This window comes from Anopheles merus, chromosome X (assembly GCF_017562075.2).
Source record: "Anopheles merus strain MAF chromosome X, AmerM5.1, whole genome shotgun sequence".
NCBI classification, from domain to species: Eukaryota; Metazoa; Arthropoda; class Insecta; order Diptera; family Culicidae; genus Anopheles; species Anopheles merus.
In genome coordinates this window covers 9,428,326-9,445,420 of record NC_054081.1, presented here as the reverse complement: position 1 = coordinate 9,445,420, position 17,095 = coordinate 9,428,326, and the positions used below count along the sequence as shown (strand labels likewise).

At 49.8% G+C, this 17,095-nt stretch overlaps 3 protein-coding genes across 3 annotated transcripts; 2 read left to right on the top strand and 1 right to left on the bottom strand.

The window, feature by feature from the left end:
• Positions 1-4,050: 4,050 nt before the first annotated feature.
• LOC121596254 lies at positions 4,051-8,228 on the top strand. The gene is made up of 4 exons (XM_041921030.1): positions 4,051-4,295; positions 4,755-5,142; positions 5,246-5,731; positions 7,672-8,228. Exons 1-4 carry the CDS (start codon positions 4,281-4,283, stop codon positions 7,725-7,727), a joined length of 945 nt encoding a protein of 314 aa, XP_041776964.1. The 5' UTR covers positions 4,051-4,280; the 3' UTR covers positions 7,728-8,228.
• A 13-nt stretch (positions 8,229-8,241) lies between these two features.
• LOC121596257 (leucine-rich repeat extensin-like protein 2) lies at positions 8,242-10,981 on the bottom strand. The gene is made up of 4 exons (XM_041921045.1): positions 10,690-10,981; positions 10,016-10,266; positions 9,075-9,309; positions 8,242-8,994 (listed from the first exon to the last, which is right to left on the bottom strand). Exons 1-4 carry the CDS (start codon positions 10,726-10,728, stop codon positions 8,860-8,862), a joined length of 660 nt encoding a protein of 219 aa, XP_041776979.1. The 5' UTR covers positions 10,729-10,981; the 3' UTR covers positions 8,242-8,859.
• Positions 10,982-14,665: 3,684 nt separating this feature from the next.
• Positions 14,666-16,341, top strand: LOC121596266 (peptidoglycan-recognition protein 2-like). The gene is made up of 3 exons (XM_041921056.1): positions 14,666-15,468; positions 15,545-15,782; positions 15,852-16,341. The coding sequence occupies exons 1-3, from the start codon at positions 15,402-15,404 to the stop codon at positions 16,147-16,149; spliced, it is 603 nt and encodes a 200-aa protein (XP_041776990.1). The 5' UTR covers positions 14,666-15,401; the 3' UTR covers positions 16,150-16,341.
• The last annotated feature ends 754 nt before the right edge of the window (positions 16,342-17,095 follow it).

Here is a 17,095-nt window from a genome sequence, read left to right as displayed (position 1 = left end):
AGACAATAGGCAAACAGTGTGAGGCGAATGAAAGCGAATAAACGTTACAAATAGAAGCGACCCGTGCAAACACACACCACACAACAACAACAACAACAGCAACAAAAATGGCTCTGCCTTAAATAAACAAACGCATCCGAAATCGAGTTCCACCAGTTTTGCTCAATCGCGTGACATTTAAATAAAGCGACAAGATAACTACAACCATGACGGAAAAAAAACGACGGCGGCGACGAGAAGCAAGAAACCCTCTCCTGCTGGAAAAAGAAATCTGTCCCGCGATAGTGAAGTGACGCGACCAGATTTAGACGAGCGGTTGTAAACCTCCAGCGAAGCATCCCCGGGCCACCAAGGATGGAGGAGGCTGCCGCGTTGAAATTAGTCCATATGGGCGATTGGATTTTGTGTGTGTGTTATTTTTGCAAAAAAAAAAACAAACAAACAAACAAAAAACCCACCAATATGATTAGAAATTTGACCACTGCAACGACCGATACTCCAAAGGCGGGCTTTCATTTCGCAAACCGTTGTTTTCGGAGGTTTCGATTTTTAGCGTATAATGTTCGCAAGATCCCCCAGCCACCGCCTGCACCATTTCCAAATGCCTTTTCGTGGTTGCAAGCGGCTGGCAGAGGGGAAGGTCCTATTACCCAACGAGCGCTTCTCGCGACCCAATCGAAGAAACGGCCCGTTTATCCTTGCGATGTGTACCGCGACGGGGCACGAAGCGGTAACGAGGGTGCGGAAATGAATTCTAAACCATGCAGCACCCGTCCCGGAACTCGCTCGGAGTCGGAAGTCTCGGAAACGAAAGTCAGGACATTTATTGGATGCCATTATTTCGGGGGCTATCATTGTCGGGAGGATTTGGAGCAAACAAAACGCATAACAGGGCCTCGCCTGAAGTAGTTCCAGCCGGACACGGGACCGGATAGTGGCATGGGACATTAGCGAGGTTCCGGGGCTCCATTATTCAATCGCAGGCCCGTTTAGCAGGACGGCCTGGGGAGACATTCGAGAAGAGTCCGGCAACATCGAACTCCACCAAACGTTGAAGGAGACGACGCCGGTATGACAGGGGACGCGGGGGGGGGGGGGGAGAAGAAAGCAACAAAGCATAATGCCGAATATCACTAAACAGCGAAGCCAACCGGCCCGACGCACCTGAAAGGCCGAAAACCGCCAGCAACCATCGCGCAATAACCGCAACACAAAGGACAAACTGGCCCCGAAACAGATGATGCAGGGTGCTTCGCGCTTGTTTGTGCCGGAGAGGAAAACAAAAACGGTTGCTATGGTCTGCTGCACCCCACCCCCCTACGCTGGTGTCTGCTCTCCAAAACTAAGACACAAAAAACCCCTGTGCCAACGAGCCCTGCCTCAGAAATGTAAATTTATCAAACAATTAAAACACACTCCAGCGTGAAGTGTGGAGAGTTTGCTGCCTTGGCTTAGTTTTGTTTCCTGGGCTACCTCTCTCTTTCTCTCTCCCAGGAGTTAGAGCTTCAAATTGGAAGGTGGGCGACGGGCGAAGGAATGCGTGTGCTCGATGATCGTTCGAACGGTGAAACGGTAATTTTCCGATGTAAGAAGGCGTCGGTCGGAAGCAAAAATGTCACCACTCCGGTCCGGTTTTGGGGTTTGTTGTTTCTCTCGTGCTCCTCTTCCTCTTCTTCTGTTTCGGTCCCCGTGTGAAGAGTGTGATTAGGAGCAGATGGAGCTCCAGGATGGAACGCGTCCGGGTAGGCCAGAAAAGCGAAAGTGAACCCGCGAGACGGAGACGATCTGCCAAGGATCCGAGTGTCATCATCATGGTTGTAATCATGGTCATTTTGTTGCTCCGAAGATGTCCGGCTGTAGCCGGAAGAGTGGCTCGTTTGGGCGTTCGGGATGATGGGAAGCATTTTTTCTGAACGCGTTCTTTGAGCAATAACCCTTCGAAGAGGTTCCCCATATCATTTCAATTCTGAGAATGACTGGCACTTGCGTCTCCTAAACATTAAAAGAGTACCGTAGGCTACAACATCTACTGAATAAAAAGGTATCCAAATATATTGTAAAGCTTCATATCGCTTAAGATTACCACAACAATAGTACCACGACAATCTGATATATCACTGGAAAAGAAAGAAAACAAACAACAAGTCTCGAAAAGGCATATTTTTCCCACCAGCAATTGTTACTTACATATGACTCACTTACGGAGCAGGTTTTGTCTCGCTTAGCTGAAGCTCTCCCCCGTTGGCAAATTTCTCCAAGCTGCCTTTGCGATGTGACTTCCTGCAAAGATGCATCGTTGAGTGACAGTTTACCGCTCATACTTTATGGTGCGGTCAACGGAGACCATATTGTTACGCTCGATATTTCCTGAATGCTCCAACAGGTTTAGCTAGAGCTTCCCTAAGATGAAAGACTCTCCTCCACGCCTATAAGACCTTGTGAGGTACATACTAGAGAGACTCCTCTGAACGTTCTTTTTAGAATCGGTCGAATGAGTTGTGTTCTTATCCCAACATTTGCTGCACTGCGATAAATCTCTAAGATAGTGATCGTAAGCCAGGTCTTAATGGAGGGCTGTGCGTGAGCGTATCAAAGGAAAGTAGAGAAGACCATTGCCGACAATACACAATAGCTCTGGGTGCACTTACGAGAAGATGTCTGGACAACTGTATGTTGGATGATGGACGACATTGGTGTGAATATATTGGAGAAACTTTAACCTTTAGATTTTTGGTGATGGGTTATGGAATTTGTCTACTTCCACTGGTAAAAGAGCTTCTAGGATCTACTCTAATTTATATCAGAAGCAGGTCAGATACATTGAACTATTGGGGATATACATTGGGAATTCCTATTGTCATGCCTTAAGTATCTTTTGAACTTGGAAATTGGAGCCAAGACTTTACGCCATCCAGTTACCTATTTTCCAACCTGCAAAACCGCTTTCCATCTGTTCTACAACGCGCGCCAGACATTGTTCTGCTACGTCACCATCTCGACAATAACACGTTCTTAACGCACCACCCGTGGGCTCGTGCATTCACCCAAAGTTGTACAAGATGTGCTGCAAGACCCGATGGAACAGAGCGTACACACACGCACACACTGCACGATGAGAAGAGAGCGAAAGAAGAACGAACGCAAAGCGGGGGAAGAGGAGATGCGCATCTCTACCTGTTGTTGTGGTTGTTGTTGGTTGTTGGTTGTTAAGATGCCATCTCCACCGAAAGGTCTCCACCTCGCCGTGTGTCCCATGGCATGATGAAACGATCGAAGCCTACGGTGCGTGTGTCTGTGTGTGAATGATGATATTATGGTTTTATTGTGGGCTCGCATTATCTCGCACATTCCCGCCCCGGGATCAGCAGAAGAAAACAAAAAACTCAAACTCTCACTCTCTTTCACTCTCTCCCGCGCATCAAAAGCCTCTGCCCACACGCGTGTCTCCACCAAACCCCAACGTGCCGCGTGAACCAACCTGTCTTTGCCGTGCTTGGGCCACGAAAAAACTCCCCCCCCCCCCGCTCCCTACTCCACTCTCTCCTGCCCCACACCCACCCCTCCTCGTCCTTCTTCTTCACCAGCTGGTACTTTCTCCCTGTCGCGCGCACACAGTTTCTCCCAATATCGTCTTCGCAGCTCCTGCGCGTCCCCCGGATCCGGTCCCTGTTCTGCACCTCCTGCCCAGCGAAGCATTTTCGGTTACCTGGGATTGCGTCGGAGACCCTCGGGGACTCTCCCTCTCTTCGCTTCACCTGCTGGCATCTTCAAGCACCGTGCGCACACTCGCTCTCTCGTTCGCTCTCCTTCGCCAGGAGCACGCCAGCAGCATCCAGCAGTGCCGGGGTAGGGGCATATCATCGAAATCCCTGGACCCCGCTCGTGTGGACCCCGGGTAGGTTTTGTTGCCGAAACCTTTTGTGTTTGGCGACACGAACGCCGGGCGAGGGCCGTGGGCCGGGCTGGAGGACCCCGCCCGCTACCGTGGCGCGGTGGGGGAAGATGACTATATTTAAGCGGCCCGTCCACAATATCCAATCATCACAGACAGCCGAGCAGTCGAGACAGCTCAATAGGAGCTCCCAGCAACCCCAAAGCAACGAAAATCACCAACAAAGCGGCACCTGCTCCTCGCGGTCAAACCACAGTGTCCTGCCCGGTGGCTCGCATATCCTTTTTCTAGTGCCTCAAGTGTGTGCTGGTGTGTGTGCTTGTGCCTGCGTGTACGTGTTGTGCTTTTGTGTGTGTGTGCGTTGTCGTCTGTTCGCATCAGAGCAACCATGAAAGTTTTAGTGGTAAGTGGTACAAGTGATGTTTCCCCAAGAATTGTGTTTTTTTGCAAAAAAAAAAAAAGGAGAGCCAGAAAACGATGTGTGTTGCCCATAATATCCTACAGCCCGGCGAACACTGTCCTCAGTGCGTCTGTCCCCCCACGGGCTAGTGCAAACAGTGTACAAACAGCCAATGCCTGGATTGTCCGGGATGTCCACAACTTCTTCAATCAATACTCACCAAAACTCCCCAACTTCCCCCAACTCCTTGGGGCCAGCGACGCGTTCCCTCAGGGACGCTCACACGCATCCGGGAGGGCTTAACGGGCTTGCAAAAAGAGATAGAGAAAGAATCGTCAATCGACAAGTCACGTAGTAATTGTTCTTCTGTTTCTGTTCTGTTCTCTTTCCACGCTCCCTGCTATCAAATGCTGCCGCCTGCCTGTGCCAACTGTCAAACCCCGAAATTTCCGTACCGCGTAGGTATTAGCCTGTGTGGCCATCGTTGTGGCCCGCCCGGAACCGCCGGTCGGCGGCTACAGCCACCATCACCACGGAGGCCACGGTGGACACAGCGGGTACAACTACAACGCGCCTGTCCCGGCGCACACGCAACCGTTCGGACACCAGGCCCAGTTCTCGGGCGCAGCCCTGTCGGCCGGCGGCTCGTTCTCCGACACGCTGTCGGGCGCCGTGACCGGCTCGTTCTCGGGCACCGCCAACACGTTGAGCTCCGGGAACGCCTTCACCAACGCCAACAGCTTCAGCAACGCGAACGCCTTCAGCAACGCGAACGCCTTCACCCAGTCCAACGCGAACGCCTTCACCCAGTCCAACGCTAACGCCTTCAGCAACGCCGGATCGTTTGTCGGTACGTGAGGCGCAAGTGCGAGCCCGCAACCTGTCCAATGTCCTAGTCCGCATCTTAAACCCTTGTTTTCTGGTTCTTCTTGCTAATCCTAAAACCACCACAGCTCCCCAGCAGCAGATCGTCCAGAAGCACATCTACGTGCACGTGCCGCCGCCAGAGCCGCAGCAGTCGTTCCAGCAGCAGATCGTCGCGCCCGGCCTGCGCCAGAAGCACTACAAGATCATCTTCATCAAGACGCCGCACCAGCAGCCGTCCGCCGCCCAGCTCGCCCTGCAGCAGTCCCAGACCGAGGAGAAGACGATCGTGTACGTGCTGGTGAAGAAGCCGGAGGCGGTCGGCGACATCAGCCTGCCGCTGCCGGCCGTCACCAAGCCCAGCAAGCCGGAGGTGTACTTCATCAAGTACCGCACCAACACCGAGGAGGTGCAGGCCCCGATCGGCGTCAACGTCGGCTCGTCCGCCACTGCCCAGGCCGATGCCGGCGGTCTCGGCTTCCTCTCGTCCAGCGGTGCGGCCCAGAGCTCAGCCGTCGCCCAGAGCGCAGCCGTCGCCCAGAGTTCTGCCGTCGCCGGAGGCCATTCGCACTCGAGTAAGTATGCGGGAGGGTTTAACGAACCCGAAAAATACTATTCTTGTCTTTTGGTGAGGGTGGGGGAGAGGAAGGGCGGTTGACAGGGAGAAGGCTTTCAGTTTCAGTTCAGGCCGAAGCTCGAGCCCCCTAAAACAACAAAAACCCCCCAAAAGTGGTGAAAGTTGGTGGTTCTGACGGGTGACGCACTTCAGGGTTCTAGATAGCCGCTAAAAGGAGAAGCACGACCGCACGATTGGACGCGGTGGGCAGAGCAGCACAGCAGAGGCTGCTGCCATACCTTCCATCAAGTCTTCCAAGAACTCACTTTGAGCCCGGGAGAACATAAACGATTTTATGTCTTCCCTAACGGAGCCCGCAAGCCCCCTATAAATGTTCCCAACGGAGAGTGAATCAGACGCCCTCTTAGATTGCCGTTAAGTGCTGCAAACCGTTAACGAATTCTCGAGCCGAAAGTATCCCCATGGAGTGGTCAGTTCAGTGTCTTGTTCTGGCAGATCTTGAACAACCAGCGCCTGCAAGTCATCCGCCCAGCGCCTGTAGGAGTTGCATCGGTTTTGGAAGTCACCCCAAAATTCCTCCACCAAAAGCCATTCACCCCTAACCTCGGAAACGAAACTCGTTCTCCATATCTGCCCGCGCCCTCCATCTCCGGGTCTATACCCGAGAGCAGAGAAGACTCTTTGGAGTTCGATTTCTTCCCATTTTTTAAGATTGCCGCTTTTGAGGGAATCAAAACGAACGGACGCCCCGAAAAAAAAAAACAACAAACGTCCCCATTGATCGAAGGACAACCCGGAGGGGCAGTGGAAGGAACTTTCACTTGCCGATGAGCGGTTTCGATCTCGGCAGGTTCGATCGGTTCGGGTGGTGCGGCGTTTTACGGCGGCAGATGACCGTTGTCAAAGTGTCATTTCATTGGGATTTGTCTTTGCCGTCTGCTCTCCCGCGCTGCTCGCATGCCCCCGGGTCGGTGACACACTGTCTGGTGCGGCTGCCCAGGCGAAGACTGGACGACGCACCTCCGCCCTGTAAAGGGGTCGTGTGCGCGTTCGTTTGCATATCGGCCAGGCTTTGCGCTGACCGAGAGAGTTTCTTTTTCTCCCTCCGGATGACATACACACACGCACAAACACACCCACATCCCCTTAGACAATCGATAATGTTTGGCGTGTGGCGTTCGGTTTGGCAGGTTTGCTGCGGGAAGGAGAAGCAGTAGAAGTGGAAGCATCCTCCAGGCATCCAGCGCAAGGTTTGCACTTTCCTTCACCATTGTTTGCGCTATTCTGCTTTCCCTTTCGTCCCGTTTTTACTGCGCTCTCGCCCTCCTCTTCCTTTTGTTTAGCAGTGCGTGCAGCATCTCCCCTTCCCGGCATCATCGGGGCAGACAAGATTTGTTTTTATTGCATCCCCTGATCCCCCACAGTTCCGTTTCCTTCATTGCCATGTCAATGGCTGGTGGCGATTCATTTCTCTCATTAATTTTGATGGTTTCGATCATCGATTTTTGGGGGGAAGTCTCCAAGTTCGCATGAATTATTAATGAGACAACAAGCTCCCTTTCCTTCCCCGCATTATCGCTATCCACTTAGGGGTGGAATGTTTACACTTCCGGCTTTCACATGCATCTCTTTGGGTCCCCACGGTTTTGGTTTTGTTTGTTTGTGTCCGTTTCGCATACTCTTATCAGGAGTTCAAGATTTTGACACTCTACGATAAGGCCACTTCTTCGTAGTTCTTACAAAAAATAATTCGAAACTTTCAATTTCTAACGTCACCCTCGCCCTACCTCAACATTGGAGATAAATAATAAGGAAAAATTCGCACGTCTGCGCTAATCTGTAAACAAACCTGCCCGTGAAGATCTTCGCCTTTCGCACCATTTCCGTAGTGCCAATATAACTCTAAACCATCTCGCTCTTCCCTCCGTTCCATTGCAGACGTTCCAGCCCAGCAGTACGGTACCCCGGCGCACCACCATGGTGGCTACCACTAAGCCCTGAGCCACCGCCTGGTAGTAGTCCTCTGCGCCATGCCTACCCGTTAGCGACGCAGTAGATATTCGGGCACGACTCAACTCCTTCATACTTTTGTTATTCGCCATTTTTGTTTTGTTCTTCCTCTTTCAAAACTTACCTTGCCTAAACGTTTTCAAATCTTGTCTTTCTATTACTCCAAAAAAAAAAAAACAAACAACTTAGTTAGTACAATTTTTGTAAACAAACGCCCCAAAAATATGCGAACCACTTTCGCAAAGTAAGGTGAAAAAAGATGTGAATTATAGCACATACAAAAAAAACATAATGATAAAAATTAGGACACAAAAACAAAAAGCGGTGACAAATTTTCTCTAGCATGTAAGCAAACACCCCAAGAAGAGGCAAACGAAATGGCGTACACGCGCACACCAAGCGGACGCGCGTGCGCCGAACACACGCGCAGCTCGTAGCAAATTAATACTCGGTTAAATTATTTATCGCTCTATTGCTGCTGCCAGCCATCTTTTTTTATTATTATCTCCCTCCTCGTTCCCCTCCTCTCTATTCAAACGACAGGTTCAAACGTTTCCATCTCTATTCCTGCACGATCGTGCACGCGCCGCACTCGATCGCTTCCCTGACGATTACTCGCTCGCTCGCTCACTCGCTCGCGCTCTCTCTCTATCTCGCGCGCGCTTGCGTTACGGCTTGCGGGATGCTGCCGGCGCTGGGGTTGACCTCAAGCTCTCCAGCAGACCGATGGTGTGCGACACACAAGCCGAATGCTTTGAACCCAGGTGGCAGAGCACATGTTATAGTGCACTTGTATTTTTGTTTTGTTTTTACGTTTCATTTTGTTTTCTCTTTCGTTGCGTTACACCACTATTTAAGTACACCTGTGACGACGACGACGTGGCAGAGCGAGAGGGAATGGTTTGGTGGGAAACGATCGCGGGACAGAGATAGAGTGAATGAAGAAATATAGAGATATTGAACATAACATAAATTCAGCTGCGCCGTCGCACGTGTTTTGCGCTTCAATCACCGATTCAGTCCGAAAGCAAGCCCAAACAGTGGTCGTCCGCCGCTTCCGGCGGCAAACCGTACAGCTTGAGATACTTGTGGTAGAGGTACTCGCCCAGGATGTACCTATAGCGGTACACCGTAGCTGTTGCTGGGGCTTTGGCTCGGCACTGGCGGTGGCCCGTACTCGGTCGGAGGCGTTGGCGCGCCGCTCTCCGGATATGGTCCACCGCCATTACTCCCGTGCTCGGCCGATGATCTCTGCGATGGGGAAAAGGGGGGGGGGGGCAAACAGAGAGACGGTTGGTTATGGTACACTGGGCACACTCACGCACACGTACCTGGGTTTTGTAACGGATGAAGTACACTTCCGGCTTGGAGGGGGGCGTTGGCGCAACCGTCGGTATGACGATCTCTTCCGGCTCGTCCTGCTTCTTCACCAGCACGTACACGAGCGTTTTCTCCTCGTTCTGCTGGATCGGGGGCAGCACCGGCGGGGCCTGAGTCGGGGGCGACGGCGCCTTGATGAAGACAATTTTGTAGTGCTTCTGGGGCGGTGGCACAACGATCGGTTTTCTGCGGAGCCGAAAGAGGAAGAAGAAATTGTTGTCGAAATTGTTAAAGACGATGTGTTTGTGTGTGGTTGGCCATATCTTCTAGCAGCTACGGATCGTTTCGATCCGTACCAAAAAACGCTTTGGAAAGCTGCGGGAGGAACTCAATCAATCCTGGCCCGTCTTCGACTTCCCGAAAAGGTCATCGTGCTTGCGGCGGTGGTCGTTCTCCTCTCCAGTTGCGCAACCGAAACCGCCGACACTGTGCAAGGGATGACACTCGGAGCTGAAAGTGAAATCAGTCGCCCGGCAACACCCCGACGCAACCAGCCGTGGCCATGCTTCTTTTTTTTTTTTGCTTCGTTTTAATTGCCACCTTTATGGATCTTCCCAATCCCACGCCCTATCATCATCCATCATGTGGGCACACACAAACACACGTAACGACGAAGCAGAGAAAAGATCGAAACGGATGATGGTTGAGGATGGGTGGACCTCGAGGACCTACTTCAATATGGTGAGACACGGCGGAGACAAGCCGCACTCTATCACTTCGGGATGCCTCGAGTGTGTACTTCAAGATCTGCTTTCGCTTGCAATTCGGGTGGCACCCATCGCTCCACCCCTTTTGTGACCTTTTCCACGTCCACGGGGCTCAGCCAAAATCCTTGCGTTCCGGTTTTTTTTTTTGGCGCATCTTGGAACTGCGTTGCGCAACGGCGGCTTACCTGGTCGTTACGTATTCCGGCTCCGGCGGTGGTACGTGCACGTACACGTGCTTGTGTATGATGGGTGCCTGCGTCGGCGGTCCGTACTCGGACGTGGCCGACCCGTAGCTGTTGATCGTGATGGATGGGGAGGGCGGCGCCGGCGGCCCGTAGCTGTAGCCGAGGGAGCTCCCTCCCGGACCCGTGTCGTGCGAACCGGGCGACGGACCGAGCACGGGCGGTTCGGGACGGGCGGCAAGATTGCCCAGTTGCTGGAAGGATAAGGATAGGGATAAGTGGAGACGGATACGGTGGTCGCTGCAAAGGGTCTGAAAGATAGGGATCAAACTGTGGCGTAGACTTTGAATTGGAACAGAACTCTCTTGCAGAATTCTTCAGAATTTGGGGTTTGAAGTAGAATTATTGATGCTTTTTGTACTTGAAGTAATTGAAGAAGTCAATGTTTCAATGTCGCAAAAAACAATTTACAAACTTAATGATATCACAAAAGATCTACTAGAGTAGACAGTAAACTTAAGAAACGCATGACAACTTATTGGCAATGTTGAAATGGGATTTGGTGGAATTCAACAAAAGTTCAAAGGTTTTCCATTTCAAGATCTTCCAGCCACAGCTTGAAGAAGTAATTGATTGATTGCGGCGTTGATGGCATGCTGATGTTTGATAGTGCTCACCATAAACATAAAACACATCACTGTCACTACGTGCGCCATATTGTAGCAACTGCACAAGCAAGCAATCTTCAGAGAATATCAGGCCCACCCCGGTCGGTCTTTCCAGTTCTTAAGGGAGTGTTTGTTTGTTTGTTTCTTGCTCCTCCAAAAAGGAGTCCAATTTCTTCACAGCACAGATTCACACGCACTAGTACACTTTAGTACCGCAGCAGTAGTTGTTTGCACTCAGCTACGATCCGTGCAAATCACGGGCACTCCCAAAACATCCCTCCGATGTGCGCTGGCAGAAGGGCTACAATTCACTAAGCAAGCATGAAGCGCATAGGATTCGTTTTATATCAAACAAAAACAATGGTACGTAAAGTGTTGCAACTGCAAGCAAACACCAAGACCCCCTCCTCCCTACAAGGGTCTAAGAGGCAAGTAGTAGTAGTAGTAGATGCAATTGCACCGTTCGACACATCGCTTCGGTAGGCAATCCGTACGCTCGCGTTTGTTTTGCGATCGTAGATGCTCCGGATAATGCACCCACAAATCCCACAAACACACACACACACACCCCGATCCTCTCGAAACAATACCCCACCGCCCATTGCTGAAGATGCGCGAGGAGGTGGGGCGCCAAACTGTTAAAACTACCAATTTTCCGCAACCCGTTTTCCCTTTTCGGTGTCCCTTTCACGAATGTGCAAATCGGTCCGACCGACAATGGCCCATGCGGGGAGAAGGAGGTAGTAGCTTTGATCATATGCAGCTTCAAAGGGGGCTGGAAGGGTGGCAGGAAAAAGGGACTGTAAAACAAATAAAATGCATTGCCTCAATTACTGCGGCCAGATTGGGGGGGGGGGGGGGGGTGTCATTTGTGGCGATGAGGTAGGCAGGTTTGCAAGTAGCCTGAAGTGGAAAAATGTCGCCTACCAAGAATCTACCAAGTGTCCGACAGGGTTCGATTGCGAATCCAAACCAAATAGGATAGGTGTGGAGTAGGTTTTCCTGAACTCTACACTAAGCGCACTGCCCTGAAGCGTTGCATAAGACACCCTTAGCGACACCTTGCTGCAATTTGTTGGGGTCACTCGACGCGCCAAACCTCTTCTCTGCGCTACAATTTGCCACCTCTCCCCATTCGTTGCTCAATCGTATCGCACATTCACGTGCATCAGTCTTCCGAAATTGCGATGCACACGTGATGCATGTACGTGTGGGTGTGTTAGTGTTGCAGTGCAAACGGCGGGCCAGACGGCGATCAGTTGATACTGGCAAGACAATGGGCGTTGCAGCAGGCGCTAATGACTCGTCTTGGGACCAGCCAGGTGTCAGCTGCCGGTATGATCGTTATGGTGCGAAGATGGAACGTTTGCGTGCCTGGGGCGTTTTGGCGAAGAAGACACTGGGCGGATACCTCTCAACGGCACCCGGCCGAAAACAATGCAAATCTCGGCGAAAGTGCAACGAGCCAGTGACCCAGTGCCACAGCATCCCGTACTTATTGTCAGGGAATGAGAAACAGAGATAGAGAGAGAGAGAAAGAGAGAGAGAGAGAGATAAAGAGTTGTTAATCGAAACCATTGCATTGCTTCACACCTAAGGGGGGCGATGTACCAAACTCGACCCATCTTCCTGGATCGCGGGCACGACGCTTGTGGCGTGACTTGGTGCCCCCGTACCAGCCCGTTTGCGAGTGTCGAAGAGAAGATCAGACCAGAAGACACATGCTCAACCGACACACACTCACACACACCCCTTGCAAGATTTTATGATGCGTTAAGTCACGCTTTTAACCTCCCGCACCGCTCTGTAAACCGTTTGCATGCTCGCGTATGCTAATCGGGAGCGTGCGAACCCGGTCGCTCCCTCAAAACTCCCCCCGTTTTGCTCGTGTTGTTGCTCTGCTTATTTTTGATATCGAAATTCCCCTCCCCTAACGCGGGGTGTTATGCAACCGAACTGGTGTTGGAAAAACTTCTAGATCTCTCATTATTGCGCGCGCCTCGTGGATGCGAAGAATGGTGTGTGGCGATCGCTTTCACTAAACCTGCGTAGCTGACAGCGAATTGATAAAAGTCTCATTTCAATCATAATGAATCAAATAATGTACTTTTGCATCGTGCATCGTGTTGATGTGTGTACAATTTCCCTGGATTCATTTTTATTGTTCTGGTCAATAGGTTAAGTTATGTCTTGACATGTTCAGCGAACAAACTAATTTCCTGCAAGTGGTACAATCAGTCATACAATTCCTGCAAACATGTGATTTGTTTATTTGTTTATTTGCATTTGTTACGTAATTTGCCATCATTGCGGCCTTATCACTGATATTATAAATTATCTTAATTCTCCAGGGTAGCAATAAATAACATAAAGCATCACGGTACATTAAATCATCAGCACGAAATAAATAACTAAGAGTATCACAGCAAGACATACAGGTTCACATTAGGAATTCTAGTCAAAAGAGTCATAGTGTGCATTAAATCTAATAGCCAACGCAGACATAGGTTCATTATCGATATATGCACGTCTAGTTTCTTAAATTACGAGTAGGTCCGTTGAAATTAACTCTAACGAAAAGGTCCAGTGAATACATCTCTCGCTTTTTTGTCAATTACTGATTTACGTGGACACTTTTGAAGCTGCAGCCTTTTGATAAATCCTCTCTTGACTATAGTTGATCAAGATGTATTCCGGGTGATTTTACCATTTAGATTTTTCTTATGCCATGCATAAAACAAAATTAAATCATCAAATCGTGAGGATAATTATGTTTGCTAGCAACTTATTAGTACGTAGGGAAATATCCACAGTGTGTATACACAACTTTACGAAAAAGCAGTCATTTTTTATGTCTGATATCCAGCCCGCAGTGTGTATAAGCATCTTCAATCCGGCCCTTTACTTTAAATGTTTGTAGACCCCTAGCTGCAGCCCGTCCAGAGAGTTGGTCATTTAATTCCGAAAAGAATGAAGCATTAGAAGCTCGTAATAGTTTCAGGAGAAATAAAAGGAGTTTGTGTAGTGTAATCATTTACACCTTTTTTACCTTTAAATAATCATTTCAAGATTAAAATCGCTTCAACCACTCAAGTCTCTTCTGCAGGGAGACTCAAACGCACTAAAAAGAGTTAATATTGACACCCCTAGTCTGGACTTAACTTTCGATCGTTTCGTTTTTTTCAACTACAATCCTTACAACAGATACTTATCAGTGCTGTCAAAACTGCGGTTTTAAATGTTAGGAATGCACAATAAGGTGTAATTAGTCTTCCAAAACAAAGGAATACGGTGAACTAAAGATCTAAAGATTATAAACATTCACTTATTCATGGTTGTAAGTGGCCAATTCCAGTTATATTAGGTTCTCCTGCTTCGGAAGGTAATGTCTTCGAACCACCCGTTGGCACCAGTGGAACTGGCGGTATGTTTGTTGCAATTATGTCCTGATAATGAGATGCGCCAGAGATCCATTTGTTGGTTCTTGGCGAACTATGCAAATGATGATAGGGAATATCATTGTATTCGATGGACTAAGACTCGTTTTTCCACGATAGTTCCTATGTTGGTCATCTTAGAGGTGTGTTTGACTCGATATTAGATAACACTCAGAAGACCCCACCACAAGTTTATAGAATTTAAAGTTTTACTCCAAACTTCAGAATAATATCTCAAAAACACTTCTTGTTATATTAACCCGCATTAAGGTTAGAGATTATCATCATCATCAGAGGGTCTTAAATGTAATGGCCCCCGCTCCAAGCGGGTGGTTATCCAATTGAATGCTGAAAGCCACCCCAAAAAGCAACGCTTCACTGTAAAATTCCTTTTTTACGGCACATGCGCAATGTGGTGTAGGTGCCTACCCTTGCAGTGGCCGCATGGAAACGCCTCGTAAACCCGGTGTTCCTCGTCCACCAGCTACGATAAAAAATGAAACCCCTAGGAAGTGCGGTAAAAGCGGAATCAGAAAAATCCCAGCGCATGGTGGGACTCCCCGCACAACGTGTTCGCTTCGTTTGCCTTCGCCCGTTGCTTTACACACGCGATTGGTAGTGGGGTGACCATAAGAACGAGCGTACCACAGCGCAGAGCGAAGAGAGAAGATGCGTTCCAGGTTCCATTTCGCACCTACACAAACGCAGACAGCATGCGACCGTGGTAGAGAAATTCCGGTCCCGGTCGATGCAGTGTGACTTGCTCCACGCAGTGAAGAGCGCGCGCGTGAGTTCTAGCCGTCCGTGGACCGAATCTCTCTGTGTTGGTGCGCTTGAAAAATACCTCCAATGCGATTAGGCAGCTTAGTAAGCGTGTGGTCTGACAGCTGATAAGAAGGTCGCCTGGCTTACGGGTTTAAACCAGTCTGACGTGCAGGTGAAGGCTTAGCCGGAACAGTTTGACGGTCGCAGACGGTAGAACAATTGAAACAGTGGCTTTGCGCTTGGAGGTACGATCGTTCTCATAGTGTGAGTTACGGAGCGGTCATCTACACTACAGTCGTTAACGTATTTGGATGCCAAAAGGCAGCAATAACACATTCGCCGCCGATCGTCGCGCACAGACGATGTGACGTAGTGTTTGTGACAGCCTCGACCCTGGAAGCGTCATCTTTGTTCTGCACAGGTGCAATATCCTGCGTGTAAACTACTATAACTGACAAACAAACACAAACAGATAAGCAAACGTCATTCTGAGAGTCACTCTGAGCACAAACCAAAACAATGATGCTGTTCGGAGGCATCTTACCGTATCTGCTAGTGCTATGGCAGCTGCTGGCCCCGGTCAATGGTGGGTAGAACCTTCTTCGAAAACTCCCGTCGTCTGCCAGATGCCAGAAAATAACCAGATTTGTTGCTGATTCTAGTTGCCCGGGCCCAGGACGAGCCAGCCCAGGAATCCGCCTGCCCGGCCATCGTGAAGCGGGCGGCCTGGGGTGCAGCCAAGTCGAAGAACGTCACCTACCAGCTGAAACCGGTCGCGAACGTGATCGTGCACCATACGACCGGGGAGCGGTGCGCGACAGTGGCCACCTGCAAGGAGATGGTGGCAAACATACAGACCTACCACCAGACCGACAACCGGTGGAGTGACATCGGCTACAAGTGAGCTTACGTTGAATCACTAATGTTTATGTGGAATCCTCATCTCCTTCTCCCTCTCTCTATCTTTAGCTTCCTAATCAGCGGACAGAATGTGTACGAGGGCATCGGCTGGCACCGGATGGGGGCGCATTTACGCGGCTACAACGACAAATCGATCGGCATCGCCTTCCTGGGCAACTTTGACCAGGAGCGACCGACCGCTCGCAGCCTCAACCTGCTTGCCCGGCTGCTCCAGTGCGGTGTCGAGCTGGGTGAGCTGGCCGACGACTACCGGCTGTACGGTGCCCGCCAGCTCCAGAGTACCAACAGCCCGGGTCGGTATCTGTACGCGAAGCTGCAAGAGCTTGACCACTGGCAGGCGCAATAGTAGAAGTAAAAGAACGACTCTGCTCTCTATTTGCAAAAGGCAAAAAATAAAACAAAAACCCGGAAATATCAATAAAGAGGTTTTCACGTACATCGCTCGGTTGGGATGCGGTTCCGATCTTCGCCGACCCCGTGGTTGCGTGCGTTGTGGCCGTTTCTTTGCCGATTGCTGTGCGGAAAACAATTTGAGCTATTCACAAGTCCTTGTCCTGTCCTGTTCGTTTGCGTCACTTGTTCATTTGGCGTACCGATGGGAAGATACTGATAAGAGCGTGCAGCATTCCTGTGCCCGTAGAACTATTTTTCCCTCCTCACAGGTTCGCTGGGACAGAATTTGTGTCTTCAAAACATTCGAACAAGATTTCTATCGCTCTAGGCTCATTTTTTCTACTTCCTGATTCAATACTGTTTCAGGACAACTCCTACAATACGTTCCAAAACTAAAGCACTCACCTAGTTTTATTTAAGCATATTTCAACATAGTGCAATTAGTTTCGAGTTTAAATGACAACTCATAGTCACAGATACAGGTTACACACATCAGCAATAACTCGACTGTCATCCTTTTTTATGATGATGATGATGTCCCGCCCTTTCCCCTGCATAGGATCGAGATGGACGAGATTAAAAATATTTGGAGTAGTATCATTAAATGTATAAATTCTTATCAAAAAGCAAAATAAACTGAATGAATGTCTGGGGACTTAATTCTGACTAGTGCCTCTGGTAGGAGATAAACTCTTTCCGATCCCTACGTCTAGGTATACGTCACATCCAGTGTTCATGTACCGCGCGTGTGTCTCGAGACTTTGCAGACTATTTTAAGGCACGTGGGCGTAGTTTCGAAACCTTAAGATTCGCTCCAGGTTGAAATTCTTTTACGTTGCATTCTACTGCGCTCCTGCAATGATAATCAAATAAGTCAGTGAAAGCCAAGTCTGTTAGTG